Consider the following 24,234-nt stretch of genomic DNA (forward strand, 5'->3'; position numbering starts at 1 on the left):
CCCTTCAGGATTCACCAGCTGCCCCCTCCCCCTCCCCCTGGTCTCACCCCCTTTCCCCTGACAGCCAATCATTTCGTGTTTTACTGGCTGTTGCACAGTTTTTTCCCACATTCTAAAAGGTTGGAATGTCGCTCCAAAAGCTCCAGGCCAAACTACACATTCTTCTAATCACACATAGCAGACCTAAGCATGATTGGCTTATTTACCTCAGTGTAAGCACATGCAGCCACAATTCAGATTGGGGCCACGTGCTTCAGGAGGGGGGATTTAAGATTCACTCACACACACTTTTGTCCTGAAATTCCACCCCCATCATGGAGGGGCTAAAACAAAACAAAAAAAAGTCTCCAAAGCTCTGCTATGCATGATCTGAGGAACATGTAGTTTTGTCTTCAGTTATTGGGAGTAAGAGCTTTCAGCTAAAATAAAAATTTCAGCTAAAATAATTTCTGGTATTTGGGGCCCCCACTTCTTGCCTTTGACCCCACCCACCACTGAAATGTGGCACCCAAGACCTTCTCTGAAACTGAATTCAGCCCTCAGGCTGAAGGAGGTTCAGCACCCCTGATCTACCTGAACCTAGTGAGTGGAGGCATCTGAGAAGATGAGGTGTCCAAAGTATGCTGATGGCACCTGGCTCCATGTTCCCCTCTTCAGCCAATGCAAGCAAAGCAGCAGACATGCAAAACAGGTGTCTTGGGTCAGTAGCAGCCTGACGAAAGCCTAATAAACTGAAGCTCAATCCTGACAAGGCAGAGGTACTATTGACAGGTGGTTTATCTGACCAAAGATGTGGTGTTCAATCCATTCTCAGTGGGGTCACACTCAGCCTGAGGGTGCCGAGTGTAACCCTGAGGATTCACAGCCTGAGGGTGGTCTTGGTGCCCAAGGGGCATCTGTGCACCAAGTGCCAGTCACCAACTGAGGCTGATGCAGCAGCTGCAGTCCCCCCACCCCATCCCCGGACACAATGGACACAATGAGCCCAGATATCGGTAGCTATATCCATGGCCTGGTAGCATCCAAGACAGACTACTGCAATGTATTGCAGGTACAGCTGCCTTTGAAAACTAATAGAAAATTCAGTTTAATTCAGAATAAGGAAGTTAAGAGCACTGTCCAGGACTAGTTAGTCAGAACATCTTTCACCAGTTCTAAAACAGGCTTGTTGGCTTCTTGTGTGTTTTGGTACAATTCAACATGCTGATTTTAATCTTTATGCTCCTATATGACCTGAGATTCCAGTACTTTAAGGGCCACCTACCCTCAAGAGACCCTTGTTGTTCAGTCGTTCAGTCCTATCCGACTCTTCGTGACCCCATGGACCATAGCACGCCAGGCCTTCCTGTCCTGCGCTCTCTCCCGGAGCGTGCTCAAGTCCATATTCATTGCATCGGTGATGCTATCTAGCCATCTCATCCTCTGCCGTCCCCTTCTCCTTTTGCCTTCAATCTTTCCCAGCATCAGGGTCTTTTCCAGGGAGTATATCTCTTCGCATTAGGTGGCCAAAATATTTGAGCTTCAGCTTCAGTATCTGACCCTACTTGTCTATGAAGATCACCATCTGAATCCTTTCTCTGGGTATGCCCACCATCAGATGTTAAGCAGTGGGAAACTAGGGAAATGGGTCTTTTTAGTGATGGCACCGTGACTGACTTTGGAATGCTGTTTCTTGGGCTGTTTGCCTGGTGCCTAGTTTATGGAGTTTTAGATGCCAGGCTATGATATTTTTGTTTGCCTGAGCTTTTAATGTTTAATTGATCTATGCTGTTGTATGAAGTCTTTCACTGCTTTACTGCTGCTTTGCTAGCTTATTGCAGTTTTATTGATTGTCCCTAGTTATTTTTCTTGTTTTATTTGTTGGGATATGCCTTGAATATTTTTGAGTAATTATGAAGGTGGGATATAATTTTTTGAAATGAATAAAATAAACTTAAATTGGATGTCAGGAAGTGCATGCCTCATGCCTATACCCTGGCCAGCAGACAAGCTTCTCAGACCTCTTCCCCAAGTAAGACCCAAAGTCATGCGCAATTCTTCACACATTAAAGATGCATGTCTGCAGCTGTTTTCCAACTCTTGGCCTGCAAATGAAGAGCACAAGTAGGAAAGCAAGGAAAGCAGCCAAAGATTTACATTCACGCCATCAGTCAGAATATTCTGCTAACATTGATTTTATCTGCTCTTTCTTATCTTAGTGTTATATGGTTGGATCCAGACTTAATTATACTTGAAGTAGACCCACTGAAGTCTGGATCCAACCCTCAGATAGTTTTACTGTATTTTCCTCATCATCGGATGCTATATGTAGCACCCCTTGGATGCTATACGTAGAAAGGCAGGTTATTGATGGAAATAATAAATTAAAAATAACACAGCACAAGGAATTGCATTCAGAAGGAATGGAGAACTCCATTCATAAATGTAGAGGTGTGAACATGCCTGCTCTAAACACATACTTTGATTCATGCATGCAATTACATTCTGCATCCTTAAGCTTACTCTGCAATTTTAATTAAAAACTTCATGATTTCATTTCTTCTTCACTGCTTGCACTATAATTGCTTATAACAACTAAGCAAGGCACACTAAAGTCGGGGGGGGAGGGAGAGAGACACTGTGGAAAGGTAGTTGTTGAAGATCCATTCCCATCATGTATGTATTATTCAAACGCATTACTACAGTCCTCTCATGATCTGATCATCTGTGGTAAAACTTGCCTCCAGGCAACTTCCCAGAGGTTTTTGAAACTGGAAAATAAATAGCTAGTTGTTTTTTTTCCTTTCAGGGTACTGATGTGCCATAAATGTCTAAACAATATGTGTAGACTCAACAGGCTATTGAAAGGTTGTGTGGAATCACTTGCAACACAGCATGAAATTGTCCCACCTCATCTGTGAATCACGTTTTTGAAGATTCACCCACATTAAAAACTCCATGCTTAGAATGTTAATACATCACGGAGAAGTCTGGGCAAGAAGCTTGAGCTGACCCCATTCTTTTACTGCAGGGGAAAACAGACAACACCCTCTATACATTCCTGGCCTGCAAGAGCTGTACCACACGCTCTTCCCAATCCTGCTCATACAGTTTTGAAGGCTGTTTATCCACCATGTCCGCTTTTTTATTGACAGCACAGGCAAACTGCTAAAGATCAGGCACCGTGGAAATGTTGCCCAGGGAGAATTGAGCCCACCCAGCCTTTGAAGAATCCTCTCATCCAATAGGAAGACTGAGGGCATGCGACTGTCAAGCAGCATGTTGTGTTGCGCTTTGGGCAAAGCTGCTTCCTGAAGATCTGCGCAAGACCTGGCTTAGCTCAAGCTAATGCAGCATGCCTGAGGGTTGCGTGCTTCCCCCGAGCCAAGATACCTAGGGACACAGGCTATCCCTTCAGCACCTAGAAGGCTGGGGGGCAGCGACCAGCTCAGAAACAGCATGCAATTCTCAGCTGTATGCTGTGTTGAGCCTTGAGAAGCAACAGCGCCCAGCTCAATAGCACACCTGAGAGATGCTTGTTGCTTCTGAGCTATCTACTCACTCTCAGACTTACCAGGGCAGAATGGAAGGACACCTCAGGTGCCCCCATCCTCTGGTGCATCCTGCCCTGCAGTGGTGGTTGGCCAGCCAGCCACCGTAGAAGTGATACCTCACACGCAACTGCAGGCCCAAGCAGCACTGCCCAGGCCAACAGCAGAACATAAGGTTCCATCTCTATGTTGGCAGGTGCTGAGTGGACACAGTAGACACATTTAAGTCTCCCATGGGTAAAAAAAAATGAGTTGGGGATGGTGATTTTGATCAGAAAAATAGCCTGCAGGATCTTTAAAGAGAGAAAAGGAGAGGGAGAGGGGGAGAGAGAGGGAGGGGGAGAGAGCACGCGCACAACCATGGAAGGCTGCAATTCTTTTCAGAGGAATGGAGGAGAGAGTGCTTGACCCTGCAGGCAGTTTTTCTGATCAATTCAAAATCACCATCCTCAGTCTGCTTTTTCACCCATGCGAGTGAACTAGGGTATTCCTCCTCCCCACCCTGTTCCTCCAATCACATTTACTGCCGCCTGCATCTGCTTTTATTTGAAACAAAAACAAAAATGTTGAGAGACTGACATGGTTCTGCTGTGTAACATCTAGTCTGGCCTTCAATTTGCCACAGAGTGCTGAGTAGATTTCCAATAACCAAACATTTCTTTATTTAATGTAGTTAATGTATTTATTCTACTTTTAAACATGGCTCTTAATTTTAAATAGCAGCTTTCTGGTAGCTGTGGCAGATGCGGGCTTGGGAACCAGACACGTGGATAGGAAAATGGGAGTTCCAGTTGTTAATGGACAGTGCTTCTAGCTAGAAACATAATGGCCTGACACTTAAGGCTGAAAGGAAAGCGACTGCTTTCCAGGAAAGCCTTAGTTCATATAGCAGTCCATGGGAAATCTGCATTTTCACAGCTCTAGCAACAGTCCTTACTGGAAGCTGTGCAGAGAATCATGATGCCACCTACCACTCCCAGGTAGACTATGTTTTATTTTCCAGTACCTGCTGTAAATGCATAGCCATGGAAGTCTTCATGGGACAAATCCAGGTTTATCAAGAATAATCCCAGTGCAGAAGTTTAGGATTAAATGTTTTGTTTGCACTAAAATGTTATGCTAGACAAGCTCTAGAAAACAGCAGTTTTAGAGATCAGAAGTCTATTTCCAAAATAGCTGACAGGAAGAAGCCAAAGAAGAAAGCTTATCAAGAGATTCCAAGGGCACCTGTGGAGAGCAAGCTACAAAAAGAAACAGTTGCTACCCAATGGGCAAGGAGGCCAAGACGGAGGAGCCTCTGAGCTTTTACGGTTCTCGCAAAAGCAGCCAAGAGGACTGGGAAATCAGCCCTTCCATTAGTCATCCTCCAGAGCAGACTTGCCCAACCTGGCACCCTCCAGATACATGGGCATGATGGGAGTCATAGTCAAACACAGGATTTACTCATACATGCGTTTTATAGTGGCATAGCTGCCATCTATCCCTATGTCATTGTAAAGCCAGGTTGCAATTACTCTTCAGGAAATTTTCGTTCGCTTCCTGGGTAACAAAAAATAGAACATAAGGAGAACCCTATTGGTTTGGTCTTTTTCCCACAGTAGCCAACCATATGCCTATGGGAAGCCCACAAAGTTGTCTTCTCCCCCAGCTCTCCTGCCCCCATATCCCCCTTACCTCCCAGAAGAAATAGAGGTGTTGATTTAGGGACACAGAAACCTGACAAGTTAGTCCAACTAGTTCAGTATTGTCGACACTGACTGGCAGCAGCTTTCCAGGGCTTCAGGCAGAAATCTTTTCTAGCTCTACCTGGAGATGCTAGCGGGTTGAACCTGGGACATTTTGCATGCAAAGCATGTGCTCTACCATGTTCTGTCCCTATTTGTGGTGAGCACTTCAAATTATCCTCCAAATAACTTCAGGAAACATAAGAAATTTCCCTTAAGACAGACAGACAGGCGCACACACACACACACACACACACACACACACACACAGTTTGAGTTTCAGTGTCAATTAATGGTCTCTGGCATTTGTGCTTCCCAGTTTGTCAAACCAATTTGTTTCCATCAGGAACCAATTTGCCATTTCTACCCTTCCATTGTTTATTGCAAATGGTGCCTGCAGCTTCTTTGGATCCCTTTTCATTATTTTTCAGGGTACAGCTGGTCCAACACTTGTCACCTTTCATTTCACTTGCATCCTTCACTGATCTTTGCATATTTCCTACACATTCATGCTTCCTTCTCTTGGAATTGCAGCCCTGGATTTCCTCCGGCACCCCATCTTCTTTTTGTCTTCAAATTCTAAATTGTGCAGTTTTACTCCTAATTTGTTTGATGCTGCTTGTCAAAAGCAAGGAGGCAGAAGTAAAAACCTTGAGATGGGTTTGTGAAGTAACCCAGTTGAGCTAAAAGTAAGGGGCAGGAATGAACAGCAAGGTATCTATTGTGGTACAAGTACAGTAGGTTATTTTATTAAGAAAATGGTTCCAATAATGAAATGAAATGGGACAGGGTAATGGCCAAGAAAAGTTAAGCACTCCTTTACGGGCCAATCACACAAAAGCTTAGCTCAGCCTTCCCCAACTGGTCCCTCCAGATCTGTTGCACTACAACTTCCAGCATTCCCAACCATTGGCTACACTGGCTGGGGATGATGGGAACTGTAGTCCCAACACATCTGGAGGGTGTCACGGTGGGGAAGGTTGGCTTAGCCCTTTCCACAGGTTGCACTGAACATAAGGGTGGGGTGAGAGCATGGACTGCCATCCCTTAAATGGATTATCTGCATAGAACCTTGGTACATGAACCACCCTATGTGCAGAGGTTTCCCTCACCACGATCAGAAACCCTGCAAATGTGTGATGTAATATATAAAAAGGGCTTTTGACTCTCTTGAATGAGGTGCAAGATTTTGCATCCTGGAATCAGGCACGAATTCCACACCTTCTCTAAGTAGCAGATTCTGCAAAACAGAAACAAAAAAACCCCCAACAACCCCAGTTTCTAACACTGGACCCAATCAGGTATATCAGTTGCATGTTTTAATTCTGCCCACCTTCCAAATCAAGGGGATACATACCATAAGGAGATAAACCATTAGCTTCTAAGATTGCAATTTTGGGTTTGGGCAAGACTACAAGTGATATAGGCTACAAGTATTTAAGCATTTTATTTTTCACATTCCATGCCTGCCCTGTGTTTGGTTCACTTGTGTATTCTGTTTTCACCACAGGCCAAACCAGATCTCCACTGGGGATGTGAAGCAGCTAGATTTCCCTGCTCCTTCTGCTATTCCCACACAAACACCACTTTCATGCCCATCCCCATTTACACACACACACACACACACACACACTTTTAGCCCCTCCTCCCAAATGAAGATTCAAGACTGACAACTCCTACATCTGTAGCCGAGATTTCCTGGTTATTTTTGACACTTTTACTACCTATCCAGAAATCGTAAAGGAGCCACACTGCAGCCCCAATGTGTGGTAGCAATGATAGCTGCTTACATGAGACAATGCAGAAATCTAGAACTTTATGTTTGCAGTTATCTGGCGGCAGCACACTCCCCTCCCACCAACAAGCAGAGTTTGTGCTCTTTAAAACTCAGGTCTTCCTGTCTGGGAAAAATGTGGGGAGGAGCTGCATTTTTTATTAATTGCTCTGCAACTTTATGTAATACGGGGTTGTTATCCCCACATTACAGTTTGGGAAAAGAGAGTCCAAGGCAAAGAGATAACTTTATGTGCGTATGTATTCATTTATACATTTATGAGTTACCTTTTGGACCAAATAGGGCTGCCTGGGCAGCTTACAATTTAAAAGGGCAACGTATAGTTAAAAACCATGGCTTCCACAGACCTACAAGTCATGATCACACTTTGTATGGAGGCTAGGATTATAGACAGTGGCTTACAAATGCCTCTCTAATAAAGGCCATAAATCTCAAGCTACTTAATCTTTATTGGTGAAATATACTTTAGCCACCTTTTTGTACAAACAGGGCAATTAAACCATACAGCGAAAGTATGACCCCCCCCTTCACCCACAATTCCTTCACCTGATCACTTTCCACTGATGGCTATTTCAGGTTTCTAGCAAAAGAAAGCTTGCAGCAAAGATAAATCTCATCAAATGGCCACCGTCATCTTTCCCTCTACCTCACCTCCCCAAACGCCAAGACTCCTTTGTATCCAAATATTGCATTTCAACCACGTCCATATAGACACACTAGGCTCTTGCTACTCAAGGTTGGCAGAAATCCCAACTTAAGCTGGAAGCCACCAATGTGTTACTCTGATCTCTATGCGTCCTCCAACTCCAGAACTGTCAAGGAGGTGCCCAGCAGCCCCAGTAGGTATGTTCCTGTCTAGTCCTTGGCAGATTCTACAAGGCAGGGCTGGAGCATATGATCAGCAGTCAGGGAAATGTAAAAGACAAAGGGGGAGGGAGTGAAGAATGGATCCCAGATCTTTTCAGCCAGGCATACATCCAGGTTGCCTGAGCACTTGGGCCTGGAAATATAGCCTTGATTATCCGTGGTGTACTACCCCACCCCCAAATCCCTACCCAGGAAGACCAATAATGTAGAAACAAATGTGAATGATGAATTAAGTGCCATTTAAGTTGAACAACCCAAATTAGGAAAAGCTGAACAAAAGACACTGTTGTAGTACTGATAAAAGTAAAGATTTCATAAGGATGATAACTAAAATTGTTGATAGCTCCAACTACTCAGCAGGTAATTTATTTTTTTTCCTTTGGAGCCATGTGGATATGGTCACAAACAGATATTATCTTAAGGCTTCTACTCACATGACTGTTTCAATACAGAAGAGTCATGCGTGCAGCTGAAGACACATCACAGTTTCCACACAGATGCCACAATGAATCCATCCATCTCCAAGACCCTATGTTCACAAATACCACAAATGTTCTGGACAAAAATGTGGAGCCTGAGCAGATTCCTCTTCCATAAGGTACACAATTGGGGAGCAGGTTCTCTATACATCTCCTTCCATTCCACAAGCATGGCCAGCTTGCCCTTCAGACCTTCACTTCATATGTGGAGATTGGGGCCGGAGCTGGGCAGTTGCAATGTCAGGGGTGGGGCTAGCAGCATGGGCCACTTTCCCATGTGCTTATGACTAACAGGAAAGAGCTACAGAGGGGGATATATACATTTCCCTACTGTGCCCCAGTCCACCATTTAACCTTCAGTTCAAGGAACTTCGGAAGAAATGAGGGGAAGAATGGAAAGCTAGTAACCCTTCCTTCCACATGGCTAGAGAGCATGCAGATCTGCTGCAGCCATGTGCATGCACACACACGCACAGCTCCCTTCGAGTGTCATTTCAAAGGAGGCGGCACCCACCCTCCTAGGATCTCCATTGACATCTCTGACTCTCCTCCATCCAGAAAACACAATCTTGCCGAGTCTTACTCACCTTCTCACAGGAAATATAAGGGCAACTGCATCATCGAATCCAAAGCAGACTTGAACAGCAATGCACAGAGATGCCCCAGACTTGAAATATTCAGAACAGATGCTAATCTTGTTTCCTGAGCAATCCTATATACTAATAACAAAGTCATTCTTCAAGTATGGCTCCTTTTCTAGCCAAAATGGCACCACTCAGGCATAAGAGGGAGGTATCAGCAGGCTTGCAGGAACCCAAAGGTTTACAGAATTACAAAAAAACAAACAATACAAAGCAGGGGGGGCATGACTCCAATGGGGACAGAGCATAGTCAGTGACCATGGAATATTAGAAGGGATGGGGAAATGGAGAACCAGGGGGAAGGGGAAGGGAATAGAGTATTATGAAAGAGATCATGACTGGGATCAATTTCAGTTGCTGCAGTTGCTCAATCCTTGCTCCTCCTGGCTAATGAGAACTAGCTAAGGAGATATGACTGCAGGAGTCCAGGGAGTGGTAAATGCATCTTTCTTTGAAGGGGTGGTCCCTGCTGTCCTTAAACAGGCAGCAATGCGACCACTCCTGAAGAAACCCACTCTGGACCCAATGGTATTTGACACCCAATCGCAAATGCCCCTTTCTTAGGGAAGATACTTGAGAGGGTCGTGGCAGACTAACTGCAGGCACTCTTGGAGGATATTGATTATCTAGACCCATTCCAGTCTGGATTTTGACCTAGTTATAGGACTGAATCAGCCTTGGTCACCCTGATGGATGGCCTTTATTGGGAGAGGGACAGGGGGAGCACAACCTTGCTAATTCTTGTCAATCTCTCATTGGCTTTTGATAGCATCGACCATGGTATTCTCCTGGATCAACTCTGTGGGCTGGACATTGGAGGCACTGCGTTACAGTGGTTCCAGTTTTACCTGTGGGGTTGATTTCAGAGTAACATTGGGTGACCATTCCTGTGCCCCTTGGCAACAGAGCTATGGGGTTCTGCAGGGCACCATCGTATCCCCAATGTTGTTCAACATCTGTATGAAGCAACTGGGAGTAGTCATTAGGGGATCTGGAGCCGAGTGCCATCAGTATACTGATGACACACAGCTCTATCTCACTTGAATCAAGTGAGGCTGTGCAAATCCTGGATCAGTACCTAGACTCAGTGATGGGCTGGATGAGGGCCAATAAACAGAAGCTGAATCCTGGCAAGACCAAAGCCCTGTGGGTAAGTGGTTCCTGAGTCCAGGAGATATGCTCATTAACTGTTCTGGACGGAGTTGTACTCCCTCTGAAAGATCAGGTTCATAGTCTGGAGGTACTCCCAGACCCATAATTGTCAATGGAGGCCCAAGCAGCCATGGCAGCTCAGATTGCCTTTTACCAGCTTCGACTGGTATGCTATTGTTTGGTGGTTTCCTCGATTTTGAGCAGTTTTTCCCCCCATTCAAAATGGTTGAAATGCCTCTCCTAAGGCAGGAAGAGGTTGAAGCTCAAATATGCTGCTAGGTTTGGTATGTTGGCCCTTTTCCCTTTGGTGCTGCCCACCACTGGAATGTGGCCCCTGAGAGCTTCTCTAAAATTGAATTTGGACCTCCAGCTCAAAGAGGTTCCCTGTTCCTGTCCTAAACGAATCTAAAATTGCTATGTACCAAAGACCAGTGTGTGAAATTTTATACTTTGGTTCAGAATTGCACATATGTAACCAAACATGGATCGTTGTTATTATTATTATTATCATTATCATTATCATCAATATTATTATTACTACCACCAACCTATTCAATTGCTGGACAGCAGGAAAAATGGAGCTGATGCCCCAAGGTGGAAAAAAATGCCTAAGCACTGTGCCACTTCTCCCAATCTTATCCCATGATGGACTCTTGTGTTTGTTTAATGATATTCCAGACAAATTTCATCATTCCTCTGCTCTCTTCAAAGGTCAGCTGAAATTCTGGTCAAATGCAGACCAAATAAGGCTAACAGACTAAACAGGGGAAGAATCCAGGTGAGGACAATGGAAGAGCCAGGAAACGGAGGGGCAAAAGCTGTACGACGTTGCTTCCACCCAGAAGCTGCAGCTATTGGTAAGCAGTAGAATGAATCGACCAATTTGATGTCTTTGAAATGAAACCAGAATAGTAAGTTAGAAACAGGGTCAAACCTTTAGGAAGAGGAATGCTACCTTTAAGGTGCTACCTTAAAGGCAGCCTAAACATAATTTTAAATAAATAAATCTCAATATATAAATGGACTCGTTTGGGTGTATGTAATTTCTCCATATTGAAATTCACAATACAAAGCAGGGAAGAAAAGCCCCCCTCCCCCTCAGCCCCCTTTATGGCCAAACACACAGCTCTGTTTGCCAGCTCAGTTCAACAGTGTCACCAGAACATTAAAGTCTCAGGACCATTAAACAGCTGCAAATTGGCAATCAGGAAATGCAGCTGCTGGACTGAGCTGACAGGACATCGTATGAAATGACTGCCTTTGTCTTTTCCTGATCAACTGCAATGCCCATTAATGCATCTGAAGTTAAAATACAGCCCAGTGCCAAGATGCATTTTGCTGGTGAGAGTCTCAAACCATGGGCATAAGAAAATGAAAACAGAAGATGTATATCAAATGACTGCACAATTCAGGATCAAAGTCTCCTGCTGCTGCTAGAGTTTTAGCACTGACTTCAGCAGCCAAACCAGACCTCAAGCTGGGATGGGGAACCAGTGGCCCTCCAGATGTTGCTGTATTCCAGCTCCCATAAACCGCAGCCGGCATGGCCAATGGTCGGGAATGGGAGCTGCAGTTCAACAACATCTGTAGGCCCATTGGTTGCCCAACCCTGCCCTGAAGCTTAAAGTGGGCAAAAACTGCTATAAGGCTGGGCCCAGAGCTGAGTGGTAGAGCACATGCTTGGCATGCACAAGTGCCAAAATCCAAGCCACACCACCCCCAGTTAGGCAATCTCAAGTAGCAGAGCTGGGGGGAAAGCCTGCTTGTGCTCCTGGAAAGCTCTGCCAGGTACAGTGAGGCTTTTAACCTGCCACTTTACCGTGGTTTCTGCTTTCCGATTCTTTGTGGGATTAAGATCAGATCCTCTACACACATTTTTTCCTGGGTTTTTTTCCTTCTCTGCCTTTCTATAGGTTCAGCTACATAACCTCTAGATGGCGCTCTGGTATAGCTGAATTGAGCAAATGCATTAGTGTTTCATTCCACCATTCCCCCAAATGCCGGACTTTCCCTTTTTTCCAAAAAAAGCCCTGTGAAAATGCTCAGAAAGCACAAGAGAGGCCCTGGGGGATGTTGACATCGTCTAAAGCACCTGCAAACTACCATGAGTGAGGAATCACAAGCGTACAACAAATGCCTCATGTAGAAAAGCTATCATTGACTGACTAATGATGGCAGCTTTGTTTGTTCAGAAGGGTGGGGATAAAGAAGGCATTTCAGACTCTTTCTGTACTTAAGTTCCATTAGATTTTATGCTGCTCAGGGGTGAGGACTGGGGACGGTGGGAGAATTTTAATGAAAAAAGCAAAAGCACCAAAGGAAGAACAAATACAGTGAATATGTGGAATGCAAAAGGGAGTTGTTGTTGTTCAGTCGTTCAGTCGTGTCCGACTCTTCGTGACCCCATGGACCATAGCACGCCAGGCCTTCCTGTCCTGCGCTCTCTCCCGGAGCGTGCTCAAGTTGAATACAAAAAACATGTGCCAGGTTTATAGGTTTACTACCAGAAATATTGGTATGCCTGGACTGCTACACAAGGCCGCTCTAAGTAAGATGGGAAGAAAGGGGTGGGAAGCAGAGAGATGCAGAGCCTGGAGCAGAGGATAACAGACAGAGTGCCACAGCGGGATGCTGAAGAGACAGTGCTACACAACACCATTCAAGGAGTGGTAACTGGCACCTGATGGCAGAGAAAGAACAAACCTGGATGAATTCCAATGTACATATATTTTAGTTCAGTAGATCAGAAAAACTAACTCCAGTTTCTACCAAGTTGATATTCTTATGTTTTTTAATGCAAAGGCTCTAATAATATATCATTTTCCGTACAATGTTCCATGCAGTTGTACAGTGTTATGTTTTCTTCCCATCTGCAGAGCTGGAGTGGGGGGCAGGATCTACTCCTCTTAAGCTAAAATATTTGAATTTAAGCTTTCAGTGTAACACTTTGGTTATGGATCGGGCTCTAACTGAGTGGAGTTCTCAGTGTTTAATTGTGGCACTAAGCTCCCTCCACCCTGCAGCCTCCACATAAATATATCAAAGGAAACCTTACAAAGAGTGTTACTTAGCCCATGGAGGTTCAACCCAGCCTTGGATGTGGGGCTTCACTTTCCATTGTTCTGCTGTCTAGTCACAGTAGGTAGTTACTAAGGAGCAAAATGCTGTTACCCCATCATCACCATCACCATCCCATGGACTAATGCCCAGTGTGCCTGGCAATAATTCATTCTAAAATTCAATGCAGGGCCACGGGGGGGGGGGGGGAGACTGAGCAGCAGTAATAGGATACTGCTAAAAGAGAAAGATTAAATGACAACCTGATATTTCCCTGGAGCTGAAAATATAAGAAGGAAGCCCACAAATATCCCCAAGTTAGACCACTGAAATCAAGAGCAATATGCTTTGAAGGCAAATGGCAATTGTTCTTTTTCCTAACTTGTCCAAGGATGCCTCTCTTCTTCCTTCCCTTGTCTGTCACACACCTTTTACTCTTTTCTGTGCTTACTTCTAAACACACTGTATGCTACATATAACTGAATGTACGGCGCAAGTAATAAATACAGCTTGTTGAAAAACAGGGAGTGCTGTTCTTATTTCTCAGGACTCTCAACTATTTATGCTCAGTAGACACAAAATAGGATAAGAAACTAATACGCCTGAGTTCGGTCAAGGTCAAGGAAGCGTCTGACACTGGATCTGACATGGCATACACAGAATACATTCGCCTTATTCAGGGGTTCAAAATCAAGATTACAGTAAACACGCAAGGGGGGTGCACTAGCCCCACCCCCTCCATCATCATGTCCATGGCCCTCTACACGTGGAGGGTGACCTTCTGAAGGGAAGTTCTCCTCTGTCTGTGGAAGTTCTCCATGCAATTTGGAACCTTGCATTTCCAAGGGACAGTGGCAGTCCTGCAGCCTACAATGTGATCAGAACTTGAGAGGTGGTACAGTGCAGTAGCAAAGACTGTGTGACTCATGAGCCAGCAAGTGAAAACGTCACTTTACCCATGAACTCACTAGGTGAGTTCCCATCACCACTAATCTGCAGTGGGGCTGGAGCAGGGAAGAGATAACACTGGCCTCCTTTACAGAGTTGTTGAAAAGAGTCATGAGATCATGTATATGAGCTCTCTAGAATGTTCAAAGCATTATATTATTTAGATTTATTAACTGCCCCATAACATTGCTTTCTGTGTGATGTACAAAAGGGCACAAAACAAACGTGAGACATAAATTACAAATAATATAATCAAAAACACCACAATAGAATCCAAAACAGCACAATACTAAATCTACTAACAGCTATCATCAAAATGCATTGAGTCCCATGAAGCGCTAAAACCATCTCATAATAGCTGGAAAGGTAATAGCTAGGGACAGTACAGCCATGATAAAAGCAGAGACCAAACTATAATATCAGTCTTACATGATAGTGATTCAGAATTAGAGGATGATATGTCTCCCCCCCACTTTTTTTTTTCTACTCTATAAAACAAGCACAGGGATCCTGATCTGGATTGGGAACCTAGCATAGGTAGGAGGGCTTTAACCCTTTGCCTTCCGCTGCAGTCCCAATCCAGATCAGGAAGCCCACACCTGCAATTCATATTGCAAAAAAGTGATCCATTTGCTTTAATGGTAACAACGGCAGAGTGTTCTTATAATTCCAGAAAGCCAAATATCACACAGAAAGAAAAAGACAGCCATGGCAAATGGAACAATTTAGGAGTTTGTTAACAATTAACTCACAACTCAGTCATGACATTCTACCTAAATTAGCACCCTGATTCTCAGCATTCGCACATTTTGCAGTAGAGCTGGGAAAGGCGCAGAAAAAGGCAACCAAAATGATGACGGCCTGGAAAACTCCCCTATGAGAAAAGGTTACAATATTTGGGGCTTTTTGGTTTAGAACAAAGGTGAGTAAGGGGGGACTTGATCGAAGTGTATAAAATTTTTCATAGTGTAGAGAAAGTAGATAATACCGCCTTAATAATAATAGAATTCGGGTCATCCCGGATAAAAGGAAGCGTTTATTCACACGGTGCATTGTTAAACTACAGCATTTGCTTCTACAACATGTAGCAATGGCCATCAATTTAAAAAAGGATTAGACAAATGCAAGAAGGTTAAGGCTATAAATGGCTACGAGTCATGATGGCTATATGCTCCCTCCAGGAACAGAGGCAACATCTATCTGACTCCTAGTTGCTGAGGAAGAGCAGTCGAAGGGGACTATTGTCCTCATGTCCCCCTTATGGGCTTCCCAGGGGCATCAGGTTGGCCTGGTCTGATCCAGCAGGATTCTTTTATGATCTATCTGCAGTGGCAGGATATCTTGATTATTTAAAATCCTGCACATATATGCAGGATTTTAAGCATTTATTTACTAGCATTTTAAGCATTTATTTACTAAGCATTTATTTACTAGCACTTCTTTTAAGACAAGGATGCTAGACTCACCATTTCTTACGGGCCTAACAGTCCAACCACAAGCATGGTTACTCAGAAGTACTCTGCCCAATTCGGACTTACTGCAAAGAATGGACGCACAGGTCATTTAAGCAGCCTAAATCAGCTCCAGTGCTTCAGATTAAGTGGCCAGAGCATCAGGCTGCCAGCCCTGTTTACGCAAGTGTGGTTCCAACTTTGTAAATCATTTTAAAGTGAAGAAATCGTAGGGATATGTCCTGAGGTCCACTATAGAAAGATGCTACATCAGCCTCCCCCAACCTGGTGCCCTCCAGATGTGCTTAGACTACAACTCCCACCAATGCTGGTTGGGATGATGGGAGTTGTAATCCAAAAACATTAGGGGGCTGCCAGGTTGGGGGTGGCTGTACGCCATTTTAGAGTGTAATGACATAAGGCACTGCCAAAACAAGTCAGATCGCTGGTCCATCCAGCCTAGGACTGTCTACTTTGAAAGGCTGCAGCCCCTGGTCTTAGGCAAAGATTTCCTTCCTTCCAGCCCAGTTCTCTGATCAGCTTTTAATTATCATGGCACCATCCACACGCAAAGCCTGTGCTCGACTACCCCGTGCCACGGGTCCCCCCAGTGCACTCAAGAGGGCGTTTCCCAGCCTCCAAAACATCCATAAAAAGCACAGCTCCAATAAAATCCATAATTTCTGGAGTTCTCGCCAGACACATTTGTCGCAATTCCAAAGTGTTTTTCACTCCTTTCATGAATACTTGGTACTCTAGATTTTTACTGTTGCAATCCGGTCTAAGATAGTAAGATGCAATCTAGGCTAAGACGAACAAACAAATAAAGCACTTCCCAGACACAAAGCAATTCATAACCCTTTTTGGAACACAAACGTTTTTTTTCAAAAAGCACAAATAGGTGGTTACTGCAATCATTCTCCAGCCCTCATATGGGGGTGTCTGTTCCCTCTTGAAGGCAACCTACAGCCGTCACACTTGGCTTGGCAGGCTTCCAAGAAAAGGGGGAAACTGGTGGGGCGCAAGCCAACCTCTCTTAGCACGTCTTTCAGGTTTCCCAGTTCCACATGCAGACCCCAGCTCCCTTCCCACGGCAGGCATGACACTCAACCGACACCACGTTCTGCCTGCTGAAGTGGCCACACATTCGAATCGTGGCACCTGCCTGCAGCAATAACATCTGTTTTCTGCAACTCCCCAAACGCCCAGGGAGCGCAGAAATCGATGTAGCTGCTTTGCACCAACTCAGACCACTGGCCCATCTAGCCCAGAATTCTCTACCCTGACTGACGGCAGCCAGTTCTCCAAGGTGCCAGGCATAGGCGTTTTATTTTCCAGCCCTGGTCCCTGGGGTTCTTGAAGCAGGGATACCGGGAATTGAGCCCGGGATCTTCTGCAAGCAAGGCATGGCCTTATCCAGCGAGCGATGCTCTCTGCCTCCTTCGAAGGCGGGTAAATGGGAGAAAAGACAGCAACTCGCTTCTCATGGCAACTGTTCTGGAGCTACATCAAGTAGTCTCTGCTGGAAGTGGCAAGTCACGGAAACAGGAGCGATGCGAAATCTGCTTCGGCTCGCTTTGCCCCCACCCTCCAGCCCCAGAAGAAAACTTGGGGAAGGGCCACGCCAAGACCCCTTCCTGATGGGGGAAGCCGCCGCCCCCTCCCCGCCCTGCCAGAACCACCGGCGCTCCCGAGAGGTGGCTGGAAAGCGACCAAGTGGACCGGGGCGTGCGAGCTCTGCCCAGGCAAGAGCCTTCCAGGAGCGAGGCGGGGGGGGGGCTGCCTCGCCGCTGGGGCGTCCGCTAGCCTGGCCCTCCTGCTGCTGCTACTCCAGCTGCGCCGGGCAGCAGGCAACAGACGCGCCCCCCGCGGACCCAGGAAGCGGGGGAAGAAACTTTTGGACTCACCAGGGAGCAGCCCAAGAAGAGGGGCAGCGGGGACCGGAGGCCGAGGAAGGACCCGCGCGGGACACCTATTAGGAGGGGGAAAGGAAAGCCCGTGAGAAGGAGGCAGGATCGCGTCGCGGGCCCCACGCACGTCCGCCCGCCCGCCCGCCCCGTCCCCCCGCCGCCGCCGCCGCCGCCGCCGCTTTGCCCAGATTTCCGCCCGCCCATCTGTCCGGAGCCACTGGCGCCGGCTCGGCCGGCCTGCTTCCCTCCTCCCTTGCGTGGAGGTGCCCGGGCGCCGCCGCCGCCGCGTCCCCCCGCCCCGCACGGCGCGCCCGGCTGCCGCCACGCTCCAGCCTCGCCATGCGCGCCTGGGATGCCCGCGCCGATGCCCGCCCGGCCGCCCTTGCCCGCCCCGATCGCGCGCCGCCGCCTCCGAGCCTCCCCTGCCTCCCGCCCGCAGCCGATCCAGCAGCCGCCCGGCTGGGGAAGCGGGACGCTACCAGGCGGCGGCGGCGGCGGAGCGTCCCCGGTTCTGCGGCCGCCCCGCTGCGCCCCTGGCTCGCCCTTACCTGCGCGCCAAATCCGCGGCGGGGCGCGGCGCCTCCGCGTCCCGGGCGATGACGGAGGGACGGACGGAGGGAGGGGAGCAGCCCGCCGGGCTCCCAGCGACGCGCGTGGTGTCAGCAGCCCGGCTGGGCGAAGGCGAGCCGGAGAAGGAGGAGCAGATGCTGCCGCCGCCGCGGCTCGCTGGCTGGCTGGCTGCAAGGGAGCGGAGCGAAATTCTCGCGCTCGGGCAAAGCGCAGACAAAGAGCGCGCCAGGTGCGCGGCGGAGCCCCGCGGGCGGAAGGGGCGGCCGGGCCCCGAGGCAGCGCTCGGCCGCGCCGGATCAGGGGAGGGGCTGAAACGCCGCGCGCTGGAGCGCCGGAGCAGGGAAGGGGGCGAAATTTCCTCCCGCGTCGAAATGGCGACTCGCCTTCTGCGCACCTTGCTGGGTTTTCGGGGCAGGCGGGTAAGCGCAGCCAAGCCCGCCCCTGCCCGATGCGGCCCGCTCCTTCGAAACTCTGTCCCGCTGATTGCAAGGGCACGCACCGACGAGGAACCGTGCGCGCGGTGGGAGCCGAACAAGCCGTGTTAGAGATCCCTTCATCGTTGTGCGATCGCCTTCCAAAATGCAGCGCATTGCCTTGAACCTAGGGACAAATGGGAGATAGAAGCTAATAATAATAATAATAATATGCTGGCTGAGGCTGATGGGAGTTGAAGTCTAAAACATCCGGAGGGACCAGGCTGAGGAAGGCTGCCCTAGGAGTAACTGCGGAAAGGGGTCAGCGGGTGTGTGCGGCCCTTGCCCAGTCTGGACTGCATGAGCACGGCTACCCGCTGCCTCGCCACAACTTCCTCTATCAGCGCCAAAGAAGAGGCAGTTTAACTGGCACCAGGATACCGGAGAACTGGGGTAGCACAATAACACCCTATGTGAAATATATGGGATTGGGTGGGGAGCCTTTGATAGAAAACTAAACCCTATATTGTGTGGTCACCTTTTCCCAGCTAGATGCCTGCTAGGAAAGGCTACCAAAGTGTAAGCACGCTTGGGACATCTGTGCTTGGGCACATGCTTGGTTTTCACTGTAGATTTATTTATTATTTGTATTTATTTATTTACAATATCTGTATACCACTCCACATCCAAAGATCTCAGAGTGGTGAACAGCAGACAGGATAAAAGAATAAAAACACCATGTTAAAATAATCATTTTTTAAAACAAACATAGTTCTGACAAACCAAGTTTTGATAAACCGTGGCTGATCACTCAAGGGAGGCCTTCCAAAATAACAGTGTCTTCAGGAAGCTCCAGAAACAACATTTGCACCTGCCTGATCTCCAAAGGCAGGGGATTCCACAGGAAGGGGGCCACCACACTGAAGGCTCAGTGGTCCTATTGCTCTATCTCCTCAAGCAATAGGAAGACCTGAGGCAGCATTTTGTGGGGCCAGCTCCCTCATATGTGGAGACACACACACACACATATATACTTTTTATTTTCAAATGTATTTATTTTCAAACATTTTCAAAGGTTCAGCAGATGAGAAGCAAGCACAGGCAAAACTAGTCTTCAACCAACTTCAGTCTTGCAAAATCCCCCAAATCTTCCACTTCCACTCAAAGAAGCTTCCGGTCCTTTGAGCAGCCTTTTTCAGTAAACTCCATATTCAAATTGCTCTCTTATCAATCCAAAGTAATTGTTTCTTTCAGCCCACTCTTGAGATTGGAGATGAGGTATGACACAAATCCCAGTGGCTTAGAGTGGCAATTGAGCCTCAAAGGACATCAGTTTGCACTCAAATAAAGGAGGGCCTCACTGTCTGGGAGAATTACTGCAGGTACAGCTACATTAGTCTTCCCTGGTTCTTCATGGCAGGCCAATCTCCCCAGCAAGAGTGCTCTCCAAAGATAGTCTTCTGGTCTCCAAAGTGGTCTGCTCCTGGTAAAGTACCCAGAGAATATCTGCTGATGGGCAGCCATATAAATGTAATCAATCCCTTCAGCCCTATCATCTGTAGTTAGTAAGGATATGGCAGTAAGGCCACAAGAACAGGTTCCCAGGTGTAGGCGGAAGAAGTTTCCACAATTGACTGGGGGATGCTGAGACCTAGTGAGAGGCATCTAGCCAAAATGCAGGGAGTGTGGATGCTAGTTGTAGCCCTAAATTAATAGATCAGGAAACAGAACATTGAATTGCAGTGACTAGCTGATTTCAGCTACTCCCTTAAGTGATACTGCAAAAAGACCTATTTTGTGGAGTGTCTTCTGGATTTCTTTTAATACAGTGGCTTGGTGCTTTGGCTCCATAGTTTGTGTGGAAGAAAGACAGAAGGGATAGCTGTGTTAGTCTGTTTTAGCAAAAACAACAAAGACTCTTATGGCACCTTAAATCTAACACATTTATTCTGGCATAAGCTTTCATGGACACTGTCCCCTTCATCAGATGCATGAAGTGTTAACCTCAGATTGGCAGATATATATATATATATGCTGGGGTGGGGTATGGGGGGGAGAGAGAGATGTAAACTGTGCTGTCTGTGTTATCACTCGAAACATTTTGTGAAGGGCAGCTGTTAAGGTAATTATCACTGTCTGTACTTCCTGCATTCCAGTTCCCTCTGACAATACAGTTTACACCTCCCTTCCCTCCCCGCAGCATGTGTATATAAATCCACCAATTTGAGATTTATACTTCATGCTTCTGATGAAGTGGGCAGTATCCATGAAAGCTTATGCCAGAATAAATGTGTTCATCTTTAAGGTGCTGCAAGACTCTTTGTTCTTTTTCCAGCCAATGTACAGTAGCTGAGCAATACTAAAACAGCAACAGAAAATGAAGGTTTCATTAGCAGCTAAGCAAGGTAAAAGATGCTCTGGATTCTGTTGGCTTAGTTACAGTGTAAATCATACCTTAAATTATAGATGAGCAACTGAAAGAGGGAGGTATCCTGGAAGGCTGGCTGTGTCCCATGGGGGCAAAGGGGAGAACAGGTTGAGATGGCAATGAGAGGATAAAAAGACATGTGCACCTCTTCTGACTCCTTCCCGTCTGGCATTCTCGGCCTATACATATTAAAACGATCTTAAACGCAAACAAAGCACATTTCAAGAAGTCATGAGAAATGGAACATCGCTGCAAAACAAAGCCTTCTGTGCTGAACCAGCAGATCAGATCCCCCTCTATTCCCAAATAGCAACTCACACTGAAGTTTTAGGAAAAAGGGGAAACAAATTAAGAATCGGTGTAAGCGTACCGATTTGGTGGTTTGATGTATTGCATGGTATTGTCTCTGCCATAATCATTCACAGGACAAGCAAGCAACAGTGAAGGATGAAGGGGAGATAAATGGCAAAGGGGATGTAAGATGCTATTGTTCATGTAAGTCAACTGGCAGGATTCTCTATTAACTATCTGAAGGGCATTTTTATTGCTGAAAGGACCACTATTGAGGCTCTCTGCGAGATTGCTCTTTGCCACTGTGCCAGCAATGTCATCTTAGCTATGCTCCTGCATGAACCATTTTGTGGTTCTTGCATATCTTGGTAGCCTTGAAGCTTAGCTACAGGGGGTCTTTGTTTGAAGATCTTTGGGGTGCTGCACCCAGCAGAAATCCATTCTGCATTTGGGCAATCGGTTGTTAAAGCAACACATTAAAACATCGCGCATGTGTTCTATCCTCACTGGCTAGGAGCATATTGATATATGTAATGCTATTTTAATGGGGGTGGAAGAGAGTGTTCCCAGATGCTCCAGATCATTTCTGCAGGTTGACTGTATGGCACCCACAGTGGTTTAAAAAAAAAAAAAAATCAAGGAAGGGGCGCCAGTGATACGTCTCTGCAATAAGGTTTTATCTATTTGCCCTCTGTCAGTTTAAATATTTGCACAATGTATGATCATTTTGCTGAATCCATAATGGGCTTCTTTTTTATGGTTATGTGATGGCTCAGTAAGGCACTATTGGATTTATGTTTTGCATTCTCTTTAGCTGTGTGTGTGTGTGTGTGTGTGTGTGTGTGTGAATTTAGTATTATAGCATTAGTAAAACATAAGGAGTTGCGCACACTTGGAGTTTATTGATAACACACGCACACACGCACACTCAAATCCTTATGCAACAGAAGCCACTTCCATGTGACTACATTGCCTGATTTAAGTGATAGTGGCTTGCCTGCCTCTGTGTGTGGCTTTTCCTCTGGCTGGCAGAGTTCTGTGTCACAGCTTCGGTCTGTGCAGTGACAACAGAACCGTACTGACACAAATTACACTGAGCAACTCAAGGACATCCATGTAAAGGGCAAAGCATACAAACTAATTCGCTGCTTAAGGTGTGTGAGTTAACTGCTTATGCTCTGGAGGAAAAAGAGAGCAAGCTGCCAGACACTGGAGACGTGGGCCCTGCTGGTCCTCGTTTCCCTATCTCATCACCCTAGAACAGTTTTTGTCAAGCAGAAAAGCACCATTGGAGGTTTGAAAACAAGGATGGTTAGTTTTTGTCATTTAACCATCATTTGTAATACTTTAATGAAACATGGGGAGGGGTGGGGTTAAGAGGAGGCTGGGTTGAATAGTGGAGGCATTTTTGAAAGTAAGGCAGAATTGCAGCTGGATGAGCAGTTATATTATTTGTACCAGAACAGGCCCCAAATAGACATAGTATCATCCCTGCCCTGCTAATATATATAGCTGAGCAAGTATTCCTACATACATAACTGAATGTGAACTTAACTGTAACTGTGGATTTTTTTATCAGATTAAATGGTGGGGGAGGGTGATACGTATAGATCTAAGAAATACAGAGCTGTTATTAGAAAAAGAAAGTTTCACATTTTCCGTGGTGAATAACCATATTGGGAATTGCCTAACATAACATCTACAGTTGAACACATTCAACTAGTATATAGATACAGAGATATTTAAGTCTCAGAGCCAATGCAGAACTGGACGATTGGATCACTAATGCGCTGATCTTACAGCCCTCTGTGCAGTGCAAAAAGCTGAATAGGAGCAATTGCACGTGAAACTTTGTTGAACCAGTGAAGAAACTCAGGCCTTGCACAACTCAGATGTGGGTAGAGCAATGTTCCATGCCAAGAGAATCAGTCTCTCCCCACCCCATGTGCACCAGTGCTGTCTTGCAACAGTAAATGCAAGCAATAACCCAGAGAAAGACGTGAACTACTGAAGCCCATAGCCAAAACAGCTTCCACATGGGCAGGCAGACAAATGGTAGTGCTATGCCACACACTGATTTGATAAGACACAGACATGGACTCTGCCTTAGCCATACCCACATGTTCATGGTCCACAAAGGGAAGGAGACAGAAAGGACAATGAGTGGATAGGACACTGGGAAAAATCTCATATATTACTCATGTGTTACAGTGGTTCTGGTCTTACCTGTGGGGTACTGACTCTCCCCACCCCTACTCAACATTGCCAACCTAAGCATAAAGGAGGTGCATCTGTGGCAAGAGCACTTGGTAGCAGGCCAAAGGGCATGGGTGGGGTGGGGGAGGTTGGAGTTGGGACTTGGCCCTCAGCCCTTGACTCTGTCAACAAAGCAACCCTCCAAGAAATCTAGTTGGGGTTAGAATGTTCTTCTTTAAACATAGATTAAACAAAAAAAAAATCTTTAATCTGTGGCTAATTCTACTGTAGTTGGGAATTCCAAGGAGGAGCTAAATTAATCTGGTAAATGTCACTGCTACTTCCAACCTCCTAAAATGCAGCTCCTTCAGGGTTCCTTCTGATTTCCACTCTATTTACCACCATCTTGGATGTGACCACATTTGTGCAGCACAGTGGAAAAAAACACAACTGGGTACCTGGAAATTCTTGGGCCAGCTGGAACTCATGAGTTCCATGAAAGTCAAACACTGACTCCGTTCACACGTCACAATAAGCCACTATGGCTTAATTCACCTGCAGGGCTCCATGAGTTGTTCTAGAGTTATCTGAGGAATGGTTAACCCTCAAATAACCCACAACACCCAGGTTCGCACAACACAACAAGCCACAGCAGGCCCCCACCACAGCTTGCATATTCAAAATGGAGTCCGGCATGTGTCTTGGAGCCTCACGGGTGAATTAAGCCTTGGTGGCTTATCATGACATGCGAAAATGACTCACTGTGTGAATGTGGCCCATTT

At 46.4% G+C, this 24,234-nt stretch overlaps 1 protein-coding gene across 1 annotated transcript in view; it reads right to left on the bottom strand.

The window, feature by feature from the left end:
- LOC146350427 (uncharacterized) overlaps positions 1-24,234 on the bottom strand; it is a 168,168-nt gene that overhangs the window by 135,350 nt on the left and 8,584 nt on the right. Inside the window, exons 2-3 of the mRNA XM_084845548.1 lie at positions 18,103-18,724; positions 17,552-17,616 (exon numbers count right to left, since the gene is read on the bottom strand). Coding sequence (XP_084701674.1) covers positions 17,552-17,616; positions 18,103-18,724 — 687 coding nt within the window. The remainder of the gene's footprint in view (positions 1-17,551; positions 17,617-18,102; positions 18,725-24,234) is intronic.

Source organism: Heloderma suspectum, chromosome 3 (assembly GCF_057233095.1).
Source record: "Heloderma suspectum isolate Gila_16-S chromosome 3, 16-S_ref, whole genome shotgun sequence".
NCBI classification, from domain to species: Eukaryota; Metazoa; Chordata; class Lepidosauria; order Squamata; family Helodermatidae; genus Heloderma; species Heloderma suspectum.